The sequence below is a fragment of the Scheffersomyces stipitis genome, chromosome 2 (genome assembly GCF_000209165.1).
Source record: "Scheffersomyces stipitis CBS 6054 chromosome 2, complete sequence".
NCBI lineage: Eukaryota > Fungi > Ascomycota > Pichiomycetes > Serinales > Debaryomycetaceae > Scheffersomyces > Scheffersomyces stipitis.
In genome coordinates, this window is record NC_009042.1 from 571,710 (window position 1) to 595,300 (window position 23,591).

A 23,591-nucleotide genomic window follows, 5' to 3' on the forward strand; every position below is an offset into this window, starting at 1 on the left:
TATTTATTCATGTGGTATGTTCCAAAATATATGGTCGATTGATTTAGCGATTGTAAATAGTGAAACTTCTATTGTAGCTGTAGAGGTCACAAAAGTTGCAGCCAGGTTGCAACCACCTGCATATGAACAGCATACTTGCCGAAATATATAATGGTGAAGATTCAGTATACGATTATGTGATTCAGTATGTTACGAAGTGTCTAAGAGTAGAGTGTTGACAGGTTGAGAGCTTTAGAGCTTAATAAGAGAATAACGTAAAAAAAAAACGCTAAATATTCTACCTTGAGAAAAATGACGATCTGGATCCGTTAAGTCAAATTGAAGTTCCTTTAGAAAACTACAAATAGAAATGTTGAGAGATATTCAAGCGAAATTGCCATACGAGCATCACTTCCAAGGAGACTATTGTGCCTACCTTTTGAAGATATTGTTTGTTACGTTTTCATTGTATTTGGCAGAATTTTAAGAAATTCTACAAATAGTTTTCAATTACATATACAACAAAACAATGAAACGGTATAAATTCAATGTAACTGCCAATTCTAACTACTTGCATTGGTATAGCCTCTACTTCCTCTGGCTTGTAATCCTTACATTGTTATCCATACAAATCCAAATGGCTCAAGCATTTGGGTGCAAAATGGGGCTAGAGAACTGCATATGTAGCTCTATCTTCTTTATACCACAGAAGTCAATCTACTACCCGGATAACTTTGGTAATAAAAGAAAGGAGAAAGGATTGACATCTCTCTGAACTTCTCAACGAATCGTTGCAGCCAACTAGTATGGCCCCTTCCATCGCCGACTAATCTTTGGCTCACATTTCACTGCTACACCATATAGACTGGTGGAAGATCCTGCACTCTGCCACAGCTTCTCAACCTAAAACACAAACCTAGATGCAAGGATATCTTTCATCACGTGCAATGTGACTGCTTTTTGTTCTTCACCACATTTTACATGCAGACCACACGTGACACATCTGGCTATACCGCTCTTCTCCTACTTTGTCAGCGCAACGCACACTATATAATTTTCTTGTGCGAACATTTCCAATAGTTAACGTGAGGCTCAACTGCTTGTCTGCACTCCGTACTCCTCTCTAGCAAAAAACTTTTCACTTCACACCAGAAACTTTTGAAAACTATTCTTAACAAAAAAACTTCTTGTTGATTTTGACTAGTTGAACCTACCAGAGAAATATCATCAAAATGGTATGTTATCACCAGCAGCAATCAGTGCTTGTAGTTGATGAGAGGAGTCCCCCTGATAGACGAATGTGAAGCGGCAGAGACCCGTCAAGCTGTTCCTTAGAATCGTAGAAATCTTCGAAGAGACACGAAATATCATTTCCAATGACGACAGCGTAAAGCAATAGAAATCAACATGAAAATTGAGAACTTGTCAAAGGTTTACAATCCAAAAAAGTGAATGCCATGAAATCCTCAATAGATCCAGCCCAGCAGAGTTCATCAGTTTGATATACGATCATGATCGAGCTATAGTTTGCAAGAGGTCAAGACTAATCCAACCGAAACTGTAGCACTATAGAAATGACAACACTATTTGTCTCTATTAAATGACAAGAGGAGTCTCTTTTATTAGCATGTCAGCGTTATATTCAACTTCGTGACCTTCATCGAAAGTCGATCTTCAATATTTTTGAATGAAGCTCGCTTTATACCAAAAGTTCCATCTATCAAGGACACCTCCATTTACGCATTACCCCTAAACATTATACTAACATTGTATCTAGAGTGACGCTGTTACCATCAGAACTAGAAAGGTTATCTCCAACCCATTGTTGGCCAGAAGACAATTCGTCATTGACGTCTTGCACCCAAACAGAGCTAACGTCTCCAAGGATGAATTGAGAGAAAAGTTGGCTGAAATCTACAAGGCTGAAAAGGATGCTGTTTCTGTTTTCGGTTTCAGAACCCAATTCGGTGGTGGTAAGTCTACCGGTTTCGGTCTCATCTACCAATCCGTTGCCGACGCCAAGAAGTTCGAACCAGCCTACAGATTAGTCAGATACGGTTTGGCTACCAAGGTCGAAAAGGCTTCCAGACAACAAAGAAAGCAAAAGAAGAACAGAGACAAGAAGATCTTTGGTACTCAAAAGCGTGCTGCCAAGAGAGCCGCCAAGAGAAACGCCGATTAAACCGATTGAACGCTATAGCTGTTTATTCATTTTCACAATTATGTTATACTTTGTCCTTTAATATCTGTTAAATAGAATAGTATATTTATATCGGTTTGTTGGGATGCATCTTTTTAATAAAAAAACCCTATGTGTATTATAAAAAAATCGTTCGTAGCATGGACAAGTAAACGCATCTATGGAGAGTTCATTGTAGGTAATTCTATTTGTATGGCCTTTTTCTGACCTAACTTCTACTCATCCATCCATTCTTAGTACTTCGAGAGTGGTTAGCACACGGCTAAGTTTTACAATATAACAGGTAAGAATAGAAAACAGACGAGTACGAAATGAGTATGAGGAGCTAATCAATTCTACTTGCGAATGGCAAAGCCTGAGGTTTACTAAGAGACGAAATTTAGTTCCTAGAAAGAAGGAGTTTTATACTTATCAATCAACCTATCTTAAAATGCCTCTGCATGCGGGCTCTTCCATCAACCATCAGCTCCTGCATACGTAACCAAATATCAGAATATAAAATGGCCTTGCTAACCAATACAAATTCCAATTTCTGTATAGCACCTTATCCACGACCATGTCAGAAAGGAAGGCTATCAACAAGTACTATCCTCCCGACTGGGATCCACTGAAAGTGGTTAAACGAAAACGTGACCCAAATCAGACGATCAAAATCAGGATGATGGCTCCGTACCTGATGCGATGCACCAAGTGCAATGAATATATAGCAGAGAGAAGATCGTTCAACGCGAGAAAAGAGACGACAAACGAGACGTATTTGAAAACAAAGATCATTAGATTTCACATCACATGTCCCCGGTGCAACAACCATATTTCATTCAAGACAAATCCCCAGACAGCAGGGTACACACCTGAAGAGGGAGCAGTACGAAACTATGAGCCTACCAGAAAGGTGACTTCTACCAACGTGCCGAAAGATAGGCAAGAGACTGAAGATGAGTTGCTCCAGCGATTAGAGAAGGAAGAACAAGAGAATCTCAAATTTCAGACTTTGAAAGAAAGGAGAAAGAGAAATCCGTTTTGGAACAAACAGGAATCGCTTCAAGCGGGAGGAGATGTATATGAGAATTTGGAGAAAAGATTACTGGAACAGCAGCGAGAACAACAGCTAAATGAACATTTGGAAGAATTACAAATGAAAAACAACCAGCTTCAGGCAAAAGGAGGATCAGACAAGTTGATAGAAGAGGCCAAAGAGAGGCTTGAGAATGAATTACGAGAATTGAGAAATAATCGACAGGAAGAACAGAATAAAGAAGACGACGAACGAGCAAGAAATGCTTTTAGAAAGAGAAGTAGAGAACAAGAAGAAGAGAAATATGATAATAAAGATGATAATATTTTGAAGAAACCAGCTATAGAAAGCAAGGAAGTCCATGAAGAGCCAATTGAGGTCTTTGGTGCTATTCCTTCTGAAGTGACTATTGCGAAGAAAATCACATTGAAGAAGAAACAGCCTATAGATTCTAATAGTGCTAATACTATTAAAGTTACAAGTACAATAGTAACTAAACTGCCGACTGCCCCCGTTACCTCGTTGCAGGATGCCTTAGTGGGCTATTCTTCTTCTGACGAAGAATGACTGATAGAGTATTTAACAAATAGAGTAATGATAAATTAACGACATATTGATGCAATTTCATTATGATTGGTGATAATCTCTGATAGAGTAACTAACTACTTTTACTACAATGCAGGGGAAGTCCAAATTTCATTGAAATTCATTGAAGTCCTAGCTACTTAAATATGAAACCGTTCAACGTCCCAGTTGGCATAGCTGGAGGATCAACAGAAGCTTGATATCTCTTCTGGATATCTGTCAACTTCAACACCAATGCGTGGACATCATTCTTGTCCATGTCTTTCCTACACAAACAGATACCTCTCACATACTCTACAGAACAGTAGTAGAACGAGCTTAATATCTCGTGTTCCCACATGTCAGGAATAGTCTCAAGAGGATCAGAACAGGTACCCAAATCACCCAAATACTCTATGGCACGCAAACTGTTTAACAAATAAGCAGAATCTTTTCTGGTAAACAACCCTTCGAGACTTCCATACAAGACAGTGACATCACGACCAATTCCTTCACTGAACGACTTGTATTTCTTCACAGCAGTAGGATCGATTTTCTTTCCACTCCCATGCAAAATGTTTTCGTATCCGATCCGTATATAGGCCTGGATGAAAGTGTCCAACAAGATATTGAAAGTTACCAGGTAAATTTCGTAGGAAGAGTAGCCTCGTAATTCTTCCATGTACTCGCCTATTGTTTCCACGCATCGCTGAACCATACCAGGCTCGTCATTGGTCTGGGTATTGCCCTCATCGTACCAGCCTTTGGTGAACACAGAAGACAATGCAGGGTACAAATCGTTCACAATAATGTCCACTACGGTTCTGATCACCTGAGCATTTAACTCCGTGCTAGGAGTCAAAGTTTCCTCAAACGCCTGTTTGATTCTGCCATGATAGCTGGTGTGAACTTTTTCCAAGTAGTTTGGTAAGAACTTATCCTGTAATCTGTCAGTGTTTATCTCAAAGGTGTTGCCTAAAGCAGTCAAGTACTCAATCAACCCGGGCTTGGAGATTTGTTCTAATTCCTCTTGGGTCATGTTCTCAATGTCAAACTGCTGTTCACCGTTCTTTCTACGTCTAAAAAGTCTTTCTGTTTTACTTTCCTTGAGCAAGAACCGCTCGTTGTTGTAGACTGACATGTACTTGTCAAACTCTTCCTCGATAATCTGTTGATAGTTGATAATACGCTTGATGTAGTTGTGAGACCAATGCTCTAAAACACCTACCAAGATCTTAGAATAGCCTGAGTCTGCAGCCACATCTGCTTGTTCTTTGAGCATAGTCAATGGTGTCTTGAAATCAGGTAAAACGTAGATGTCTGAGTCGACTTCAAGAGTGATGATGTTATCTTGGATATCTTCATCTTCGATGATCTGGCTATAGTTATAGAGATCTGGAGGAGTGGCCCTCAACGTGAATGCAGTAGTCTCTTGCTTCATCAAGTTTACATTCCACTCCTCCATCTTCAACGTGATAACCTTCAAGTAGTCTTCAAGCACAACGTTCTTCAAGTCTTCGCCGATGATCGAGCGTTGGTCCTGCTTTATCACGGATTTTCTTCTGCCTTCACCATCTTCGTCATTTGACGTCTGGAGTGCTCCTACAAATTTACTATAGTGCGAGTCGTACGCCAAGATCTTCATCAAGTCTTCTGCCGGGGGATCCGTGTTGATCACTTCCATGGTAAACTTGTGCAACTTGTTGTAGTACACGTTCTTTATGAAGGTGTCTACTTCCCAGCTGGCTGGAAAGAGAGGAGCCAAACGTTGGGTGATGAAGGTCAATTCGTCTTCTAACCAATCCAAATTCTCGTACACAAGCATTCTGTCCTCGGAAAAATGATTGATACAGGCGTTGAAAGTCTCTGAAAGGTTTTCTTCCAACTTGTCGTAGAAGAACTTTCTGTAATTTCTTCTACGGCCCCGAAAACTGGCATAGTCGATAGTCTTGACGTCTCGAGACTGATTCAAGCCTAAACTCTGCATAAGAGAAAACTTCAAATCTTCATTCGACTCATATTCTACGATTTTTACGACGCGGTGGACAAGCTGGACGTTGCCATCTTTAACTACTTCTGTAAGACTGATAATAGCCTCACCCAATAACTCTTGGAAGTTGCCAATTGTCCGCTTTATCGGATCGATGATCTTGTATATGATGGATTTGAAGTCGTCCGACAACTCCCGCGAATACACTTCCAAATACTCCAGGAAATTACGAGCCTGAGTCAACTCGTAATGGATCAGGAAGAGATTCGGCAACGTGTAAGTCAAGCTCGACTGCAACTGTTCGAGCTCTTCCTCTATCCGCCTATCAAGTCGCAACAAGTGGTCTCGAAATTGCCGGATGTCGTAGCAAAGACTGTTGACCTGAGTCAAGAACTGGTTGACGGAAGTCATCTTTCGGATCGTATCGTAATCTTTAATGTTAGTGATGGAGTCATCGTAGATCAGATTCACTTTGTTGATGTTCAGCTTGATAGCATTGATTTTGACAGCAGCACTATTCAACTTGGAAAGGTTTCCCATGATGGAATCGATCTGTAAGCTTGTGGCTGAACTCAACTTGACATCTACAGATTGTTTTTCCTTAACGAATTGCTGGCGAAAAGAAGCGATTTTCGTCAAATCGTCTTCCACCTTGATGAGATGGGCGATCCTCGCTATAGCCTGATCGCTCATAATTGGTTATAAATTTATATTAATAATTGATTTTAGAAAGAAGTATATAATTATGATTATAGCAGGAATGTATATGTGTTTAGAAATTATTCAGTGCAGTATAAATAGAGTGTATACTGCTAGAAACAGCGAGAGCTGGAAAAGCACGTGACGTATACGATCTGTATATCGATAAGCTTGGCTATACAAAATGGATATCATAATAGATAAGATTCTAATATTATTGTAGATATAATTATAGATTATCCTCATTTCTATCTTCATATACAACTCTTTTTACTATTCATTCTCTCTACTCCAGAAAAGACTACACTATTAACAGAACCAACAAACTCCTCAGCTGGTAACTATGGTGTTCGTTTAGTATATTAGCTTGTATCTTCCATCTGTTGGCCAAATACTCTCCCACTCTTCGCACTCAACTATGTCCACCACGTCTGTTCTGATGATGACTGTTGTATCTCCTTCCTGAATGATGATGACTATTATAATTATGACCTCCTGCATTATAGGGGTTCAACATCATATTTCCATTAACAGGACTACCACCAGCGACAAAACCTCCTGGTGGAGGCATAAATCCGCCTGGAGGCATGAACGGAGGTTCACCGCCGGGATACATATGCATTGGGGGCTGTCCAGGAGGTATTCCAACGGGAAACTGCTGTTGGTACATCATTGCAGCATGGAACTGTTGTTGCTGGAAATGAGCTGCCATAGCAGCAGCAGCAGCCTGCTGTTGATGAGGTGAAACAGGATATTTAGATCCAGCTGGAGCTCCGCCATATGCATTCGGTATAGCTGGGGCTGCCAACATAGGACTGGGGATAAATGGTGAAGTTGTTGGCATCACCATTGGACCTCCAGCCTTGTTGCTACCGTTACCGCTGACGCTGCTACCATTGACGTAGCTGAGAGCAGGGAACAACTTGTCATGAGTATCGTCAAACGTCGAATCCCAAGTAGGTGGAGTCTGGAAAGTTTTGTCGTAAACTACAGTATCAGACTTCTTTTCACTCTTTTCGTTCTTCTCAGCGTGTCTCTTCCTGGTAGTGACAAATAAGTTGAATGCAAACTGGAAGCTTTCCACCTTCTTAATCTGACTCTCTTTGGTAGGAATTCTGTCGGCTCCTCCAAAGAAGTCTGCTGGCGAAATCTGGTGGTGCCTCTTGACAGAACTGCCAGAACTAACGCTGCCGTTGCTGAATGGTCTCTGGTGGTTCATACGGGGTGAAGGATTGTTGGGAGATCTATGGTAGCTGGCCTTAGGTGGCGTAGGCGAGATTTGAGTATGTTTACTAGCTGGCGTAAAAGCAGCAGCCTTAGGATTCAACTTGAATGTAGGCTTGGCTACATCTATTTTAGCTTTTGAGGGTGATTGAGACTGAGATTGAGCTTCAGAATTAGATTGAGATTGAGATGCTGAAGTCGCTTCAATTTCGTTTTGCAATTTCTTTTGCTCTTGCTTCTTCAAGATCTCGTCCTGCTTCAACTTATCTTTAGTCAAGATTGGCAACAAGTCTGAAGGCATCTTGTGGGGAATCTTGAAATTTGCTGAAAATTCGCGCAACGAGTTGATTTCGCTTTGCGCATTCAATCTAAACGACTCGTTGTGTGGCTGCTGAGAAACTTGAGGTTTGGCTGGAATCGAATCTGGCTTAACAGGAACAGTATTCTTTGCAGCCTTTGCAACAGACACTCCAGCAACATCCTCTGGGACTTTAGTTTCGGGTTTTTGTGCTTTTTCAACCGTTCCTGTCTTTCCTACAGTTTTTTCTACAGTTTCAAGCTTATCTGGAGATTCAGGTGGTGGAGTAGCTTTAGAAATGCTGGTAGCAGAACTCGAGATGATAGCAGGATCATTGTGGTATTGAGCAGCTCTTTGTCTGGGGGTTACGTACTTGCCTGCAACTTGTTTTCCAAGTGGAGGAACAGGGACGCTACTGTCGTTGGATATCGATGCGTTTCTCAATGCAGCCATCAACTCATCACCCCGTCTGTCTACACCAGAATACTTGTCTTCTTCATCAATTCCACTGTCATCAACTTGGAGCCCTCTTTCTTCTAAAATATGACGATCAGTTGTAGCCAGCAGTTCGATTTCGCGAGCCAACTTTTCTGCCTTGGCCACTCTTTCATGGTAATCTGGAGCAGAAGTGTTGATTCTGGTCGTATACAAATGTTCATCGTACGAGGCCTCTACCCCAAATTTCTCTTCGTTAACTTTAAATTGATCCCACTGGCCAGTGCTCGATTCGCCAAACGTATCATTGGAATTAAAGTTCAATGCTGGATGATCGATATCTTCATCTGGAACCCATCTCTGCAACTCTCTTTCTTTGAATTGCGTACGGCCAGAAATGTCAGTATCAGTTTTGAACTTGGACTCTTCGTTTGAAGCTACACTAGCTGCTGGAGTAGACTGAACCTGAATCTGAGGAGCAGGCGAATGGTGTTGCTTGGGAGACTTCAGATTCTTGAATGACTCGGCCAAGTCTACATCGATCACTTCCAAATCAATAAGGTCCTTCGACTGGATAATCAATTTGTCGAGGTGATCGCCGTTGGAATCGATGTTGCTCTTCTCGGCAATCAAGCTCTTGCCTACATTGACGGGATTCATCAAGACTACAGATAAGGCCGACGAGCCAGTAGGAGACAAGTCAGCAGATACAAGCAAGCCTTGGTAACGTGCTCCGTTAGTGATAGTAGCGACGCACGACTTGCCAATGGACTTGGTCACCAAGTAGAGCAAACGGTTGTTGCCGATCTCGTCGTTCTGAGAGCTTACAACATACAGAGGCGAGCTGCTGTTTGAGTTGGCCGAGTTGGCAGTGTTGGCAGTGTTGCTACCGTTACTGTATCTGGAGTTGGAACGACGGTGGCCGTTCTTCTGGACACTGCCCGAGCGAGAAGTGTTTGGTTTCATGTTATAAGATGAAAGAACTGAAAAAGTAATAATAGCGTAACAACAATAGTTACGAACGACTAAAAATTGATGATATTAATCAGATAGTCAAATTAGTGAAATAAACGAGTTTTTCAACACCAATAGTTTTGATAAAGTTTGCTTGGTATTTTGAATTCACCAAAAAGATTACCACTAAAGATACGATATCAAGTGAGATATCAAGGAGACAACCAACTGTCTTGATTAGGTATTTAGAGTTTCTGGAAAGAACCTCTATGATGGATCAGTTACACTGGAACTGTGAGTCTATATAGACAGGCGAGGCAGTAGTATGTATACGATAATCCAATGATAATCCTACACAACGTTTGCTGCAATCTGTACGATAATCTTTACTGATCTTCAGCGATAGTATAGTTACGTAGCCTTTGGTGATGTATCACAAGATTCACGAATCTTCTCGATATCAAGTGACTAGAGCCAGTCGTAGATGATAATCGTCTGTGAGATTCTTCGATTCAGAAAAACTTCAACGACAGAATCTGAAGATTCACTTCTGGCACAGTGGCAGACTTGCAATAACCCTAGAGTACAACTAGAGGACGAACAAAAAGAAGTGAAACACAAGGAAAAAGAAGAGTCTGAAAGTAAATGAGAAAAAAAGACAGAAAACGCATATTGTTGTTTTAGGAAACGGTGTTTTGTTTAGTGGCTTGCGACTTTGGTGGCACTGGGTGGTAGCGCCGGACGGAGGGAGCGACGCGGTTGAGGGGGAATTGCGAAAGTTGTGTGGGAAAATAGTGAGAAACTGCGAAAAATGGCGGGACCAGATAGGGAGAGCCGGTGGGACAAAATAGAGAGAAGGATTAGGCGACAAGAGAAGAACTTGCTGGAGACAAATAAAGATAGACTTGCTATAGAGAATTGCCACAGAGGGCCACAGAGGGCCACAAAGGTTTGCTACAGAGAGTTGCTACAGAGAGTTGCTACCGCTAGAGCTGATTGAGTTGAACTAGATAGAATTGATACAGCAGAAAAAGGATGATTGTTCTGAAAAATAGTAGCACAATTTTAGGGAAGAATTCCCAAATATAACGGGAATGTCCACTGTGGAAGACAATAGTGGTGTGGTGTAAGAGATACGGATAATTTAGCGGGGTCTTAGTACAACTAGACTATTTAAATGAATTTCTTGTGTGTGCCTTTTCGTTCTGGAAGCCTCCGTGACATGATTTGATAGTACTGGCTGGTTAGGGAGAATTTCCTCTAGCGAGACTTGTAGAAGCTACCGAGAACCTCCAGTCTCCAGCTTCTAAAGGAAGTATAGAGGGCACAAAATACTTCCAATAGTTTCCTGATTCGTGTGACTGCACTTTCCAGTTTGGATGAGTTCTGGACTCTACTTGGTGGAATCCATTGCCACAATCCTTGTTCATCAACCCCTCTTGCCTATTTATAGCCAGAGATCTTCACAGGGACTTTCGCGGACTGAAGAAACTGAAGAATAGTACTATAACCCGAAAACAGTGAACTACTTGAAATCTCCCTCTACGGAACTACCAGGAAAGTTCATATACACAGACTGGTCTTACTCATAAGCGTGTTGTCTGTGCTTTCGGTCTTCTACCACGACTAGTTGTCTCTGGCTTGCTCGCTATCGTACTGATCCTGGAACTTGCTATTTTTCAGGCTAATTCTCGCTAATTCCTGCCTGCTCGCGCACTGTTCTCAGTAAGGCTCGCTAACTGTCACGAGCCCTTAAGATTCCGCTATGGCCACACAAATCCCAACTAGTCAAGAGAAGAAAGAGACTCACAATAGTAGTTCACTAGAACAGTACAGCGTATTGTCAGACTACCGAAGTGAAGTATTTTGCATTAGTCTATCCAATATCGTAGAACTTCGTAGAATTCTAAAGTCTACAGTAATTAAACTATATAAGTACATTATCGTCATTAGCTCTACGGCTATTTAGCATCAACAGCAGATGCTGGTAAAGCCTATACCTATTTCTACACTATCTACCACTGAGCCCCAGTAGAGAAGAACAAACTCTCTGACAAACTGAAGATCTGCCTCTGAATAAGGATCGAGTTCCATGTCAACTATGTCCTGGTATGTAAGCTCGACTCTGATCTTGGAAGAAGATGTCAACAGCGACAATAGTGACGTATTGACTTCGTCGTCATCTTCACCGTGAGGGCATTCTACTTCTGGACGTCCATGAAGACTCTCTCCTTGTGGAACCAAGTCGTCAAGCTGCTCGGTGATAATCTCGTTCACCAAGTAGAACCATTTCTTCGTAAGCTTATGGAAGTATCCTATAGTTTTGATCAACTCAAATAAGTCCAAATTGGTCTTACGTAAACTGGTAGCACTTGTGGCGGTATCGGCAGCACTGTCTGAATCAACTTGGCCAGCACTGGCAAACCATGAAAACGCTTGCCAAATAGACTCTCTCCATGAAATCGGCTCTGTGGCATAATCCAACCACCACTTAGGTTCGTCTACATACACAGATCCAGAATCAGCAAGAATATCGTCATACTCATCTGGATTGGCAGAAGTTTCGACCGAAGCAGCTGTATAAAGAGAGTTCAAATCATCAGTAGAGATGTTTGTATTGTTGGTGAAGATTGTATGGTGGGTATCGTCTTGCCTGCTGCAGGAAATGGGTTTATAGATCAACTTGAACTTCTTATAGTCCTTGATGGTTGCTCTAATACGCTTGGAATCGTCGATGTTCATATCTTTGATGTCCGAGTGGTTGTAGACAGTGACACTATCGTCAAGAATTACACCTATGTCGTACAAATCTCGCTGGAACATCAATATGTCGTCACTGGTAGAGGCAATATACCCGCTGGTTTTGAGCAAATCGTCGCTATCTAAGTCGTTCAAACCAATGTTGTAGATTGGCTGAGAGTATGAATGCTTCTTTTCGTCTTTAGAAACAGTTTCAATGTCGTGAGGAATAACGGAAATCAACGACAACAAATACGTGAAGGCACTGTGGTTAAAATAGATGTCATTCTCGACAGAGTCGCTATCATTCTCGATGCTTTCTTTGTCGAGGAGATGGTGTCTGTGGTTTTTAGCAAAGAAAATAATACGTTTACGAAGTAAACTCTGCTTGTAAAGAGCGAAGATAAACGGGCCCACGGTTTTAAACATTTGTGGAAGCTTAGTTAACAAATGGTGATGAACATTCGGAGTCAATTTTACCAGCGAATTCAGTAGAAATCTCGACGAAGACGAAGACACTGGCAAGTGCGGTTCACTGGAAAGCTTCTGGACTACGATTCGATCGTATAATTGGTTGAAAATGTCAAAGTTGTCGTATTGTTCTGTTTGTAGAAAGTGAACTAACGTCGAGTCCAATACTTCAATATACTCCCAGCCATTGCTGATGAATTCGTTCGGCTTCCATGACTCTGAACTTCTTGTAATAGAGTCTGACGTCAAAGGGGTCATTGTCTTAGAGCCTACAGAACCAAAACCAGAGCCAGAGCCAGAACCAGACCGCGAACCCAGCTCCTTGGTTGCGGGATCGCATATGATTCCAAGAGAATATACCTTGACAGTAGATCTATCGACTGGGCCATTTGCAGAATTTTTGCGATTTACAGTTTTACTGTCAACTCCATCGTTATTATTGTTTTCATCATTTTCATTCTTAGTAGTATCATTTTCAGAGTGGACTTCAATTTGAATTTGCCCATCGATTTCATCATTTTGATTATTTTGACGAGGCTGATTTTGTCCAACTATATGCTGCCGGAATGTTCCAAGACCATAGTAGACCTTGTCAGAGTGCAAATGTGAAACCAAGACTGTTGCTTTATCGAATTCATGAATACCTGATGGCAAGACTTTGAAATCCAATCCTGAAAAATCGTAGCCATCGATGACGGACTTGGACCATACGATCTCGTAGCCAGTTCTGACTTCAAATTGAACAAGAAACATCGCTATCACCCGTGAGGGCGTGTAAGACACTGTCTGCATTGAGAGTGTAAAGAAAGACAGAGAAGAACTTTAAGGGTAAAGGAGTAGCTAAAGTTGTTAAATGTGGAGTGGAGTGTTCCTATCTGATTGTATGAGGTTATGCACAGATAGGAGAAATAGTGAGCTGACGGTAAGAGTTAGTGAGAACCCCACAAGAAATAGTGACAGGCATCTAGTTTTTAGCGAGAAAACGGAAAAAACCCGTGGTGCTCATTCTATTTTTCTCTCTAAAGTGCACCAGTCTCTCGTTCCTGTCTCTATTTCTCGCTGTTGCAACTGTAGAACCATAATTAATAGTACGACATCTTCACCTTTTGATTCATGGACCCTCGTATACGGCAGTTGTACCGGCAATTGCTCTTCATGGGTCGAGACTATCCCGTCCAGTCTGGAGGATATGGCAAGTTTCGAACTCAATTGAAGAGATCATTTGAGAAGACTGAAGTGGTAAGTGAAGAGCAACTACAGAAAGCTCTAGCAAAGGGTGACTATGTGGTCAAGGAGTTGGAAGCATTGTACTTTCTCACACGGTACCGGGACATCAAGAGGAAATACTATGATTAGAAGAATAATATACATACCGTATAGAATCATAAATAGAAGTTTATCAGAATCGCCCGTCCATTCAAAATGCAACGTCTGAAAGTCATGAAGTAGCTTGCAACGACACCAATAGACATACGGATAGTGCAGTATGCCTACGTTGGCACTTCAAGAAGACAGTCGAGATATGATGCTGTAGCAATTTAGTTATTACAAGAAGATATATAGAAGAAAATGATATAGTAGTAGATACAAAACAATATTTGACTTTACGTGCCATTCGTTTCTATGTGTGCATTATGACTATTAAACAAAGATTGACAATTAATGAAGATGAAGATGGATATGAAGATCAAGCTCTGATTCTCAACACAAAGTTGATTACCACAGCGACCAACAAGAAGAAACACAACATAGTAGGACCAAATCTGTCATCGTAAGGTCCAGAACCTCTCAATCTGATAGCCTTAGCTCTCCAGTGGTAAGTGACCAAGGCGTATACCATGGTCAACATGGCAATGAAGGTGAAAAGACCGGCGGAAATACGGCCGACGGCATCACCAAAGTTCAACAAACCAACACCAAGAGATCCGAGGATGACAGTGAAGTTCAACCACGAGAGGAAAGTTCTCTCGTTGGCAAAGAACACCTTGGGTTCGACTCTGGCTGGTAAAGCAATTCTCTTTTGAGTAGCAGACATTTTATGGATGAAATTGAAACTAAACGGATGGAAATATTGAAATTGAAGTTTGAAAGTGAGATTCTTAATTCAATTTGAGGCTAGATGAACGAGAGATGACTGAATGGACAACTACTGAATTCTTAGCAATTCGGGTCTGGTAGTCTTGATAACTGCGGCAATTGATATGGTAACCAATTGTTCTGAAACTGAAACTTGTATTTTTGAAAATTCACTGGTGAACTTTCTGAATTTGTTCTGGAAGATAAGCTGTATATAAATGTTAGAATTGTTCGATGAGATGGAGACAATTTCCGAGAATTGTCTGTCTGTCTGTTCCGCTAATGGTGTCGGGGATTCTCTCGAAATACCAATAGCTTTTCTGTCTGTTTTCACTACTTACAAGTTGATTGACGATGGCCAAACTGAAAAAAAAGACATCCTTGAATAATTCGATGTTGTATTAGAAGTAGGTTGCTATAGGTAGAAGTCAGGCGTGCATACAAAACCTGCATCTTTATATTGGCTCTGAAGCTTAATTGAAGGCACACGTGGGCGGCTGAGGATAAAAGTTGATCACGTGAGTAATTTTATAGATGCGCATCAGCTTGTTTTTATTGACGCCGTTCTGGGATGCAGAAGCGCATTATTTATATGAGTTTTATAGTGGCCAGTATTGACTAGACGAGCAAGCCAATACTCGGAGTGTTTCTGCTTGACATGCCAAGATGACGGAGATGAGATGAGATGAGATGCGATAAGATAAGAAATGGTAAGATACGAGATACAAAATGTAAAATAGCTGGGGTTAGTGCAGGTTGGATACAGAGGTCTTCTTTATAACTGAGTATTCTACTTCTTTCAGAATGTGAATTGTTCATTTGAAGACGGTAAGAAGTAATTGTAGTCTCCAGTTGCTGTTCAAATCGAAGAATTTGGCTGCGATTCCAAAAAGTATTATGCCTGGATCCTTCTCTGGTTAGCATAGCTTGGATATTGTCCGGTGGAAATGGAGTCGTGACAGTATTCACAATTGTTCCTTCAGTATGAATGAGCGCTCAATTCTACAATTACCACAAGTGGTACAACACAGAAAGAAACGAACTGGAAACAAATCAAGAAGAATCAAGCAGCAGAAGAAATACATAGCCCATTGCTTTGGTAATCAGAGCCCACGGCTTTCTATAATTATAACTGAGTTCATTAGCCTTGGGATTCCAATCTGGCATACTATTTCAATCACCGGACATAATTACATCATCATTTCTACTGTTATCTATATATGTTATACTTTTGAAATATGCTTTCAAGCCTACTTTCTTGGTTTATCTGTATCCATAGCCCCCCCAGCAGGGAGAAATATTTTTCGGTTTTCAAACCATTCTTCAATAAGGCTCAGCTCTCCCGTAGTCTTCGGCATTTGCTCTTCCCCGTATATACCTCTACAGGGCTACTGTGAAATCCATTTTCAGCCCCTGAGATTCCAATTCGAAACGTATACTAATCCCTATTTTAATTTCCCATTGTTGCTTTGCCACCAATGGCCTGCCAAGGTGTAATTGAGCTGTGGGATGTGGGTCTAGACGGACTTCACGGCATTTCATCCGCATTATCATCCTGCATTGCCCCCTAAAATTCGGTGACTGAAGCCCGCTTAAGCAATATAATACTCAAATGCCGAAATGCCGGATCGCCGCTGCATGAATCATTCATTCTATAAATACAGCCCTTTTCCCCTTCTCTTATCATCAATTCTCCTTTCTCCTGCAGTTTTATTCCAGCAATATGTCTGATAGGCTAAATAGAGATAAAAGGTTTGCTTACCAAGAATTCGATTTCGTGGGCCAAGAAGAGTCTACGACTCTGATATCGGGATCTAGTTCAGATACCGAGCAATTATCAGATGCTGAAGTTGATAGCCTTCATGAAAAACGTCTTGATGCTAAAAATTCGGGAATGAAAGAAGAGGATTACAATTTCATTAATCCACAATTTGGTGGAGATGATGATCTCAATTTTCCAGGTCCCAATACTTTCTCCGATTCTGCTGCTAGTGCCAACGGTGGTGTTGGAGCTACTCAAATTGGTGCTGCCGATGAAGATTTAGCTCGAAACGGTTTCATTCCCAGATTTGGAGGTGACTACGGTAGTCCAATTAGTTCTTCTAAAGAAAAAAAGGGATCTAGCAGTCGTCGTGAGCACGGGCATAGAAGATTCAGACACGAGGCAAAAATTCCTGTTGAAGGATTTGTACATCGTGGACACCATGGATCTCATAGATCTCACAGAATTGGAGTACACGGGCATGAGCATCCTACTTTTGGACATCAAGCGGCTTACGGAGTTTACAATAATGCCTACCCTGTTCCAGGATTGTCATACTTCAATCCTTTCGTCAACGATCCTCCTATTGGTTCTCAGCTTCCTTATGGAGCATCGGCTAGACTGATGGCTAGACCATTCCATGCTACTCATGTACCTCTATCGTATGATCATCATCCACCAGCTCCACCAGCTCCACCAGCCCCACCAGCCCCACCAGCTCCACCAGCTCCACCTGCTCCACCAGCTCCACCAGCTCCACCAGCTCCACCTGCTCCACCAGCTCCAGGTGAACCAGCTCCTCCTCATTATCATCCACCACACCATCCTCATCCACCACACCATCCTCATCCACCACACCATCCTCATCCACCACACCCTCCTCATCCACCACACCATCTTCATTATCATCATTCGTTTCAAAACCCAGGAAATCTAGAGAACCCTGAGGAACCTCCTCGTAGATTTGTGTGTTCTTGGGGCCGTAAAGTTAAACGCGATCCTGTTCCAGTATTTGACTACCCTGTTTGTTACAGAGGTTATGCTACTCGTGAAAGACCACCACCTCCTCCGCCCCGCTGTTTCCTCTACAAAGGAGATCCATTACCTCACTGGAATGAGAAGAACTGGGACTGGGAATTTGACGACGACAACAGAGAAGCCACCAGGCGTTTCCGCTGTAGACAGAGACATCGCAAGATATTTAGAATCGCCTTCGTGGTGTTTTTGGTGCTTTTGGCTCTCCTATACTTCTTTGGTCCTCGATTTGAACCTTTTAAGTCGATAGCCTAGTTTCTATATGTGTTTTTCGTATTTAAATGACTGAAAGTCAAAGTGCTTGTTTTCAATAGTATGATAATTCAATAATTACGTAATGGTAATGACAAATATTGTAAAAATATAGATGTATTCACCTTTAAATATATTCACTACCTATATTTTAGCATATACGCTTATAGCTAATCACCCTTTTCATTTCATTTTCGTATCCATTTTGTAGTTCAGTTTTATGCAAATCTTGGCTCCAAGATTAACTTACCCATTGGAACATCAGAATGCCCTTTTCCAAAAGCATACACAGAATTACCTCCAACAATGGTTTCGATGACTCTGCCCAGGAATTCCTTTCCAGCGTAGGCGGTCAACTTGTTTTTGAAGTAGGTGTCTTGATTCTGGACAATGTACTTGTCGTTAGGATCAAAAACCAACAAGTCAGCATCATAGCCTACAGCAAGCTTACCTTTTCTGTGACTCAAACCAACTTGCTTGGCAGTATTGAGCGAACACCATTTGTTGATCTCAGCAAAGGTAATTGGAGGGGACAACTTCTTTCCCTCAGTGTACAATATCGGCAATCCAAAACCCACAGAAGAGATACCTCCCCAGGCCTCGAAGAAGTCTCCCTTTTCTAAACCCTTCAAGTCTGGAGTACAAGGCGAGTGGTCTGAGACCACAGTGGTGATGATATCATTTCTAAGTGCTCGCCACAAAAGCTTTCTATTATCGTTAGTTCTTATGGGTGGACAGCACTTGAAATGAGTGGAGCAGTTAGCAATGGACTCGGCGTACAACGACAAGTAATGGAAACATGTTTCCGCGGTGATAGGCAAACCCTTGGCTTTGGCTGCTCTGATCAACGGAACAGCTTCATGAGTGGCCAAATGTACAATGTGCAAAGGAACAGTAGGAAACTTTGTAGAGCAGTTGATGATTTCTGCAATAGCCGTAGTCTCAAAGTTGTCGGGCCTTGAAGCCAAAAATGATGCGTAGGCTGTTGGGTCGATATCTTCCAAAAGGGCGTCTTCACTCTGGGCTATCAAGAGAGGAGAATCCAAGGGCTTTTCTTCTACAGCCCTGAAAAAAGGCGAATCAAAGTGGTTAGCCTTTCTGGCAAACTTTCCAAAGGTGGGTTCGACAGCTGCTAAGATCGGACTTTTGGCCAAGGCTGTAGCCTGAGCATCTGATAAGACTTTGTGATCAATGGAACCGGCGTGGTTGTGAGGCAAGTGGCAGTTTTCATGCTCTTCCTGACAGTTTCCGCTTCCGTCCATCGACAACAACTCTACCACCGGTTTGGGGGCTCGTTGGATAAAAGAAGCAGACATTCCCAAGCTGATAGACTCTATATCACCCGAAAGAGGCTCCACTTGAGTAGATCTTTTTACAGTTTCATCCTCATCTTCTTGCAAAAAGAAACCTTTAGAGGCTTTAGGAGTCAAAGGAACATCCACAGGCGATATAACACTGGATAAAGAAGCTCCCTGGTGTCCGATTCTAAGGGAATCTTCACTAACAGGTCCCGAAGCTTGACCAGGTTGCATTTCAGCATGAAACATCAACACCGTCTTCTGACCTTCCACTCGCTCCATTGCCTTTACTATATAGCTGGGATCTATAGCTGGAAACTCGTCTACTCCACTTTCGATCATAAACCCCTTGAACCCTCTAACACCCATTGAAATCAAGGGACGTAAATGGTGCAAATTGTCTGGAACCAATCCTCCCCAGAATCCTACATCAACCCAAGTCTGATCTTTCGCAGCATCGATCTTGAGATTAAAGTTAGCAATTGTCGTAGTGGGTGGAATGGCATTGAGAGGCATATCTATCACTGTGGTGACACCGCCAGCAGCAGCAGCCTTTGTTCCCGTTGCAAAACCTTCCCATTCTGTTCTTCCCGGCTCGTTAAGATGGACATGAGCATCCACCAAACCAGGCATAACTACCAATGGTGAAACATCTCTGTGGTCTACCGGTAATACGTTATAGAGCTCAAGAAGCGGATCGTCGACTTCAAGCTGCTTTCCTGACTCAATGTAGAGAATTTTGCCTGATTCAATCAGAAAAATTACGGTGCCTGGAACAACTTCAGTGCCAATAAGTACCTGAGTGGAGGAAATAGCACGGGACATAGTGGAAGATGATTATTTTGTATTGTATGCGGATTTATTTGTTCAACAAGAAAACATCCAAAAGACAGAGTTGAAATCCTTCGGATCTAATAGAAAAGAGTCGGAAAATCCAAAGAATGAACACTTAAGAAAGAACAAAGAAAGTCAAGTGAAAGTTCAGAATCAAAACTATGAATCAACCCAAAACTGAAAAATCCGATAATGTATGCGACTGCATACAATTCAACTGATAAGGAATCGTTCGCAGCCTCGGGATCAGATTCCGTCTACGATTGCAGCTAAATGACTTAGCTGTGATATAAATTTGTACACTTCAGATAAAGCGGTGATTCCTTTAGCAGGCTGGATACGTTGGAAAGATACCAACAGTGTCTAAGTGACTTCTCTCCTGAGACATATAATTTTGCTTTTTTTGGAAACAGCAGCCGAGTACTCGGTCCTTTTCTCTTTCGGATGGCCCGCGCTCGGCGAATTCCGACGTGTGAATCTTTGTGGCAATAGAAGCGGAATGCTATTTTTATAGTTGGCTCCACTTTTTCTGGCCTAGAAACCGCTTCTATACACGGGAAGGTTATTGTATACTTGAGCCAGCATCACTTCACAATAGGGATCCAATACAGCACCGCTTTTGCCCCAGCCGAGTTGAAATTTCAAAAGCTTCAAAATCCAGGTCACGTGAAAATCTTCAATTCTAATTACCCCATATATATGTAAGTCAACCAGTTAGTGTAGTCTTATGATTCCTTATGATTCCTTATATATATGTATGATAATTCGTAAACTTAAAATTGAAACTATTGACATTTAATAAATATAAAATTTTGTTTAGTAGGTGATCAATTGCTTACCCTTAGCAGAGTTGACAACTGCTTCCTGGTAGTACTCATGCAATTGCTTAGCACCACCAGCGACGAAAGGGGTTTCGAGCGATTTGGCATCGACCAATTGTTCATTTTCGTACCATTCGACAATTTTGCTCAAGGTTTTGTTCTTCAACTCCTCGTCGTTCTTCAACAAGGCTGTAATCCAAAATCCGGCACTGGTGATGTTCTTGAAGATGTGCAAAGAAGTAGGCAAGATCACTGGCTGGAAAGACATCCCACCGTACGTCAACATTAACCCGTTGTTGGCTAACTTCCTGGCGACACCTGTAGAGTTCTTTCCACCCACACAGTTGAGTGCTAGCTTTATTTCTCCGCCTGTTTCTTTGACCCAGTTCTTGATTGTAGGGCCAAATTCCCTGGAGCCGTTCTGTTCTTCTGTAATAACCTGAGTAGCACCTAAGCCTTTCAATTCAGACTCTAGTTCATTCAAGTTGGGTCTGTCTCTGACAACCGATATGGAATTGAATCCCAAGAGCTTTGAGATTTGAATAGCGTACTTTCCCACAGCAGAGTTACCACCATTCTGAATGAACCAGTCCTTTCCAGGAATCAATTGCACGTAGTGGGTCAACATGAGGTAAGCAGTCATTGGGTTAACTAAGATCGTGGCACCCTGGTTAATGGTCAAACCGGAGGGCTTGCCAGCAGCCTTCGACTGTTCGGGGTTTGGAAGACGGGTGAACTGATCTTCAGTAGCAAGCGCATGAGTTCTCCAAGTACCGAAGTTGACGTTAGAGGGAACGGCCCAGTCACCTACCTTGAAGTTCGAGACATTTGAACCAACCTTGATGATTTCAAATAAGCCTTCGTTTCCACAAGGAGCAGAAGGTTCTGAAGTACCCAACTCTGTGGTCTTGTCTGGCTTCGAGGGATAAACTCCCTGGATTTGGTTGATATCTGAGGGGTTCACAGGCGAACCCAATGTCTTGACAATGATCTGGTTAGCGGCAATTTTGTCATCGTCAATTTCGTAGGTGTGAGTTCTCAAGACATCCTTAGGTTCTCCATGTTCGGAGTAGACGACTGCTTGAGCAGTGATCATGGTTCTCAATTGGTGGGTAGAAGCAAGTGGTCTGAATGATTTTCTGGCCAAAGAAGAAAACATCGAATCGTGTGAGTCTGGCAATTGTCTACTTATACGGAGATTTTCCAAATGAGTTTGAAGTGGGGTCAAAGAAACCAGTTTCTCAACTGAAAATTTCGGAGCCTTTATATAAAGAAATGAATCCAATACAATTGGTGCATACTTCGTTGGGCCAACAAGAAGATGATTAGTAATTGCAACATTATGGCACACAATTGATATCGCTTGACAGCATTGAATCACCTTTGCCCACCTCTCACATTGCCGAATGTCAGCTTCGTACTTCCTTGGAAACGGCTACAGCCATCGGAACGGGTATTGGATCGTATAGTTAGCTCCTGCATTCCGTGGATAAACGCGAGTCCAACTAGCCAAGATCGGCCCCTCTATGTGGAGCAGGAGGCTGCTTACTAACTGGCTGTACAAATCTACAATTGTGGTTAAATAGAAGAGATCGTTTTTGAAGACTAATGGCTATGTATGAATAAAGTCCGTCGGCATCGCGCCCGGCGCGTATTTCCAATTCCACCATGTACTATGCACCAAGTGGTAACAAGGTTGGGATGTTGAAGTATTTTTTCAAGCATGCTGCATTAAAGCGATTTTCAGTTTAAACATTATCCGAATTCAAAGTCCAAATTATCTTTAGGAACGTCTCTAGATCTGTAGAAGTCGAGCAAATGTAGTTCATTTCGTTCGGGGTTCTCTACTTCATTTATTCCTCCTTCTTCTCTTGCTCCTTCTCTTGTTGTAATCTGAGTTTCTTCTGAGCCAACTTCAACTTGGTGTTCTGGTAAGTTCCCAAGACGAAATATACCAAGTTGAAGAACACAACCCACAATTGTGGAGGAATGAACTTCTGGGCAACGATTAACGAGAAGAACGAGGTCACGAGTGACGACTTCAACACGGTAGTGTAACCCTTCTTCAACCCTGCCTTGGCGATAGCAATGATTTTCTTGATTTCAGTGCATGGAGAAAACTCCTTTCCAATTTCATAATTGTTAATCAACGCTATCCAAGCAGTGAAGCAGGCAGACAAAAGTGGAGTCACCGTGGACAACGAAGTCAATATCTTCAAGATCTTGCCCTTAGTAGTCAAGGTGCCAACAAAGAGCTTGTTATTTATGATTTCGTACAAATTGTGGGAAATAGGTGTAGCAATCAAAGACCCGTAGATAATCATAGTTAACAACTTCCGGGTGAAGAAGTGCTTGACCTTGTACTTGCCAAACACAACTGTCTCCTTGAACTCATTGGTGATTCCTGAAGAGACGATTTCGCTCAATCCAGAAAACACACCGGCGGTGACGGCTTTGGTCAAAAGCGGATACTTTACCAAGTATGTCAAGTACTGCTTATTCAAGTTGCTGAGCCCGCTCATTGTTATCTCTACACTCTTTAAATGTCCGTGGAGAAGTATACGGAGCCAAAAAAGGTGTACAACGAAAAGAAAAATTTATAAGACCTTGCACAATATATATTTCCAACTACCGTCGACCTTCTTCTCCAAAAAGAATTGGTGGGGAAAATCTTATCGGAAATAGATTTGAACGCGCTATCGGAAACTTCCGAGTTTGGTAGTTTGCTGCGGTGACGATATCTGGGATAATAGGTGGATGGAAATCAGCGCCTGAGTCATTTTATACGATGCAGTGATAATTGTGGATGGGCAACTGAACCGTTGAAGTTTCCTTGTAGTATTGGAGTAAAAAAACGGTTGAAATCCCCATACAATTAAGTTTACAATGGTGCACTTTCACAATGGACTAATTTTTCAGTTCCGAGATCCAAGATTTTCAAGCTG

General features: G+C 41.9%; 11 protein-coding genes across 11 annotated transcripts; 4 read left to right on the top strand and 7 right to left on the bottom strand. All coding sequences in view use genetic code 12, as the record gives it.

The window, feature by feature from the left end:
- Positions 1–1,169: 1,169 nt before the first annotated feature.
- On the top strand, positions 1,170–2,301 carry RPS24 (40S ribosomal protein S24). Its single transcript, XM_001382311.1, has 2 exons — positions 1,170–1,214; positions 1,757–2,301. Exons 1-2 carry the CDS (start codon positions 1,212–1,214, stop codon positions 2,159–2,161), a joined length of 408 nt encoding a protein of 135 aa, XP_001382348.1. The 5' UTR covers positions 1,170–1,211; the 3' UTR covers positions 2,162–2,301.
- A 434-nt stretch (positions 2,302–2,735) lies between these two features.
- Positions 2,736–3,320, top strand: PICST_21982 (predicted protein; the record flags this gene model as incomplete). The annotated part of the gene is made up of 2 exons (XM_001382312.1): positions 2,736–3,071; positions 3,108–3,320. Coding segments are annotated over 2 exons (549 nt in total), but the record flags the coding sequence as incomplete, so codon positions are not given.
- A 595-nt stretch (positions 3,321–3,915) lies between these two features.
- Positions 3,916–6,441, bottom strand: SEC6 (exocyst complex subunit; the record flags this gene model as incomplete). The annotated part of the gene is made up of 2 exons (XM_001382833.1): positions 3,916–5,324; positions 5,373–6,441. The coding sequence occupies 2 exons, from the start codon at positions 6,439–6,441 to the stop codon at positions 3,916–3,918; spliced, it is 2,478 nt and encodes an 825-aa protein (XP_001382870.2).
- A 475-nt stretch (positions 6,442–6,916) lies between these two features.
- Positions 6,917–9,205, bottom strand: PBP1 (poly(A)-binding protein binding protein; the record flags this gene model as incomplete). Its single annotated transcript, XM_001382834.1, has 4 exons — positions 6,917–7,248; positions 7,342–8,181; positions 8,386–8,846; positions 8,928–9,205. Coding segments are annotated over 4 exons (1,911 nt in total), but the record flags the coding sequence as incomplete, so codon positions are not given.
- A 2,124-nt stretch (positions 9,206–11,329) lies between these two features.
- PICST_54750 (predicted protein) lies at positions 11,330–13,375 on the bottom strand (the record flags this gene model as incomplete). The annotated part of the gene is given in 5 exon segments (XM_001382835.1): positions 11,330–11,541; positions 11,572–12,640; positions 12,653–12,786; positions 12,883–12,948; positions 13,102–13,375. Coding segments are annotated over 5 exon segments (1,755 nt in total), but the record flags the coding sequence as incomplete, so codon positions are not given.
- A 306-nt stretch (positions 13,376–13,681) lies between these two features.
- PICST_27939 (predicted protein) lies at positions 13,682–13,861 on the top strand (the record flags this gene model as incomplete). The annotated part of the gene is made up of 1 exon (XM_001382313.1): positions 13,682–13,861. A coding segment is annotated over one exon (180 nt), but the record flags the coding sequence as incomplete, so codon positions are not given.
- Positions 13,862–14,129: 268 nt separating this feature from the next.
- VTC1 (Vacuolar transporter chaperone 1 (Phosphate metabolism protein 4) (Negative regulator of CDC42 protein 1)) lies at positions 14,130–14,966 on the bottom strand. The gene has a single exon (XM_001382836.1). The coding sequence runs from the start codon at positions 14,601–14,603 to the stop codon at positions 14,256–14,258; it is 348 nt and encodes a 115-aa protein (XP_001382873.1). The 5' UTR covers positions 14,604–14,966; the 3' UTR covers positions 14,130–14,255.
- Positions 14,967–16,367: 1,401 nt separating this feature from the next.
- PICST_29570 (hypothetical protein) lies at positions 16,368–17,696 on the top strand (the record flags this gene model as incomplete). The annotated part of the gene is made up of 1 exon (XM_001382314.1): positions 16,368–17,696. One exon carries the CDS (start codon positions 16,368–16,370, stop codon positions 17,694–17,696), a length of 1,329 nt encoding a protein of 442 aa, XP_001382351.2.
- A 215-nt stretch (positions 17,697–17,911) lies between these two features.
- On the bottom strand, positions 17,912–19,816 carry ALN1 (Allantoinase; the record flags this gene model as incomplete). The annotated part of the gene is made up of 2 exons (XM_001382837.1): positions 17,912–19,050; positions 19,216–19,816. 2 exons carry the CDS (start codon positions 19,814–19,816, stop codon positions 17,912–17,914), a joined length of 1,740 nt encoding a protein of 579 aa, XP_001382874.2.
- An 825-nt stretch (positions 19,817–20,641) lies between these two features.
- On the bottom strand, positions 20,642–21,742 carry ETR2 (mitochondrial trans-2-enoyl-CoA reductase 2; the record flags this gene model as incomplete). Its single annotated transcript, XM_001382838.1, has 1 exon — positions 20,642–21,742. One exon carries the CDS (start codon positions 21,740–21,742, stop codon positions 20,642–20,644), a length of 1,101 nt encoding a protein of 366 aa, XP_001382875.1.
- Positions 21,743–22,499: 757 nt separating this feature from the next.
- Positions 22,500–23,168, bottom strand: PICST_29573 (predicted protein; the record flags this gene model as incomplete). Its single annotated transcript, XM_001382839.1, has 1 exon — positions 22,500–23,168. The coding sequence occupies one exon, from the start codon at positions 23,166–23,168 to the stop codon at positions 22,500–22,502; it is 669 nt and encodes a 222-aa protein (XP_001382876.1).
- Between the last annotated feature and the right edge of the window lie 423 nt (positions 23,169–23,591).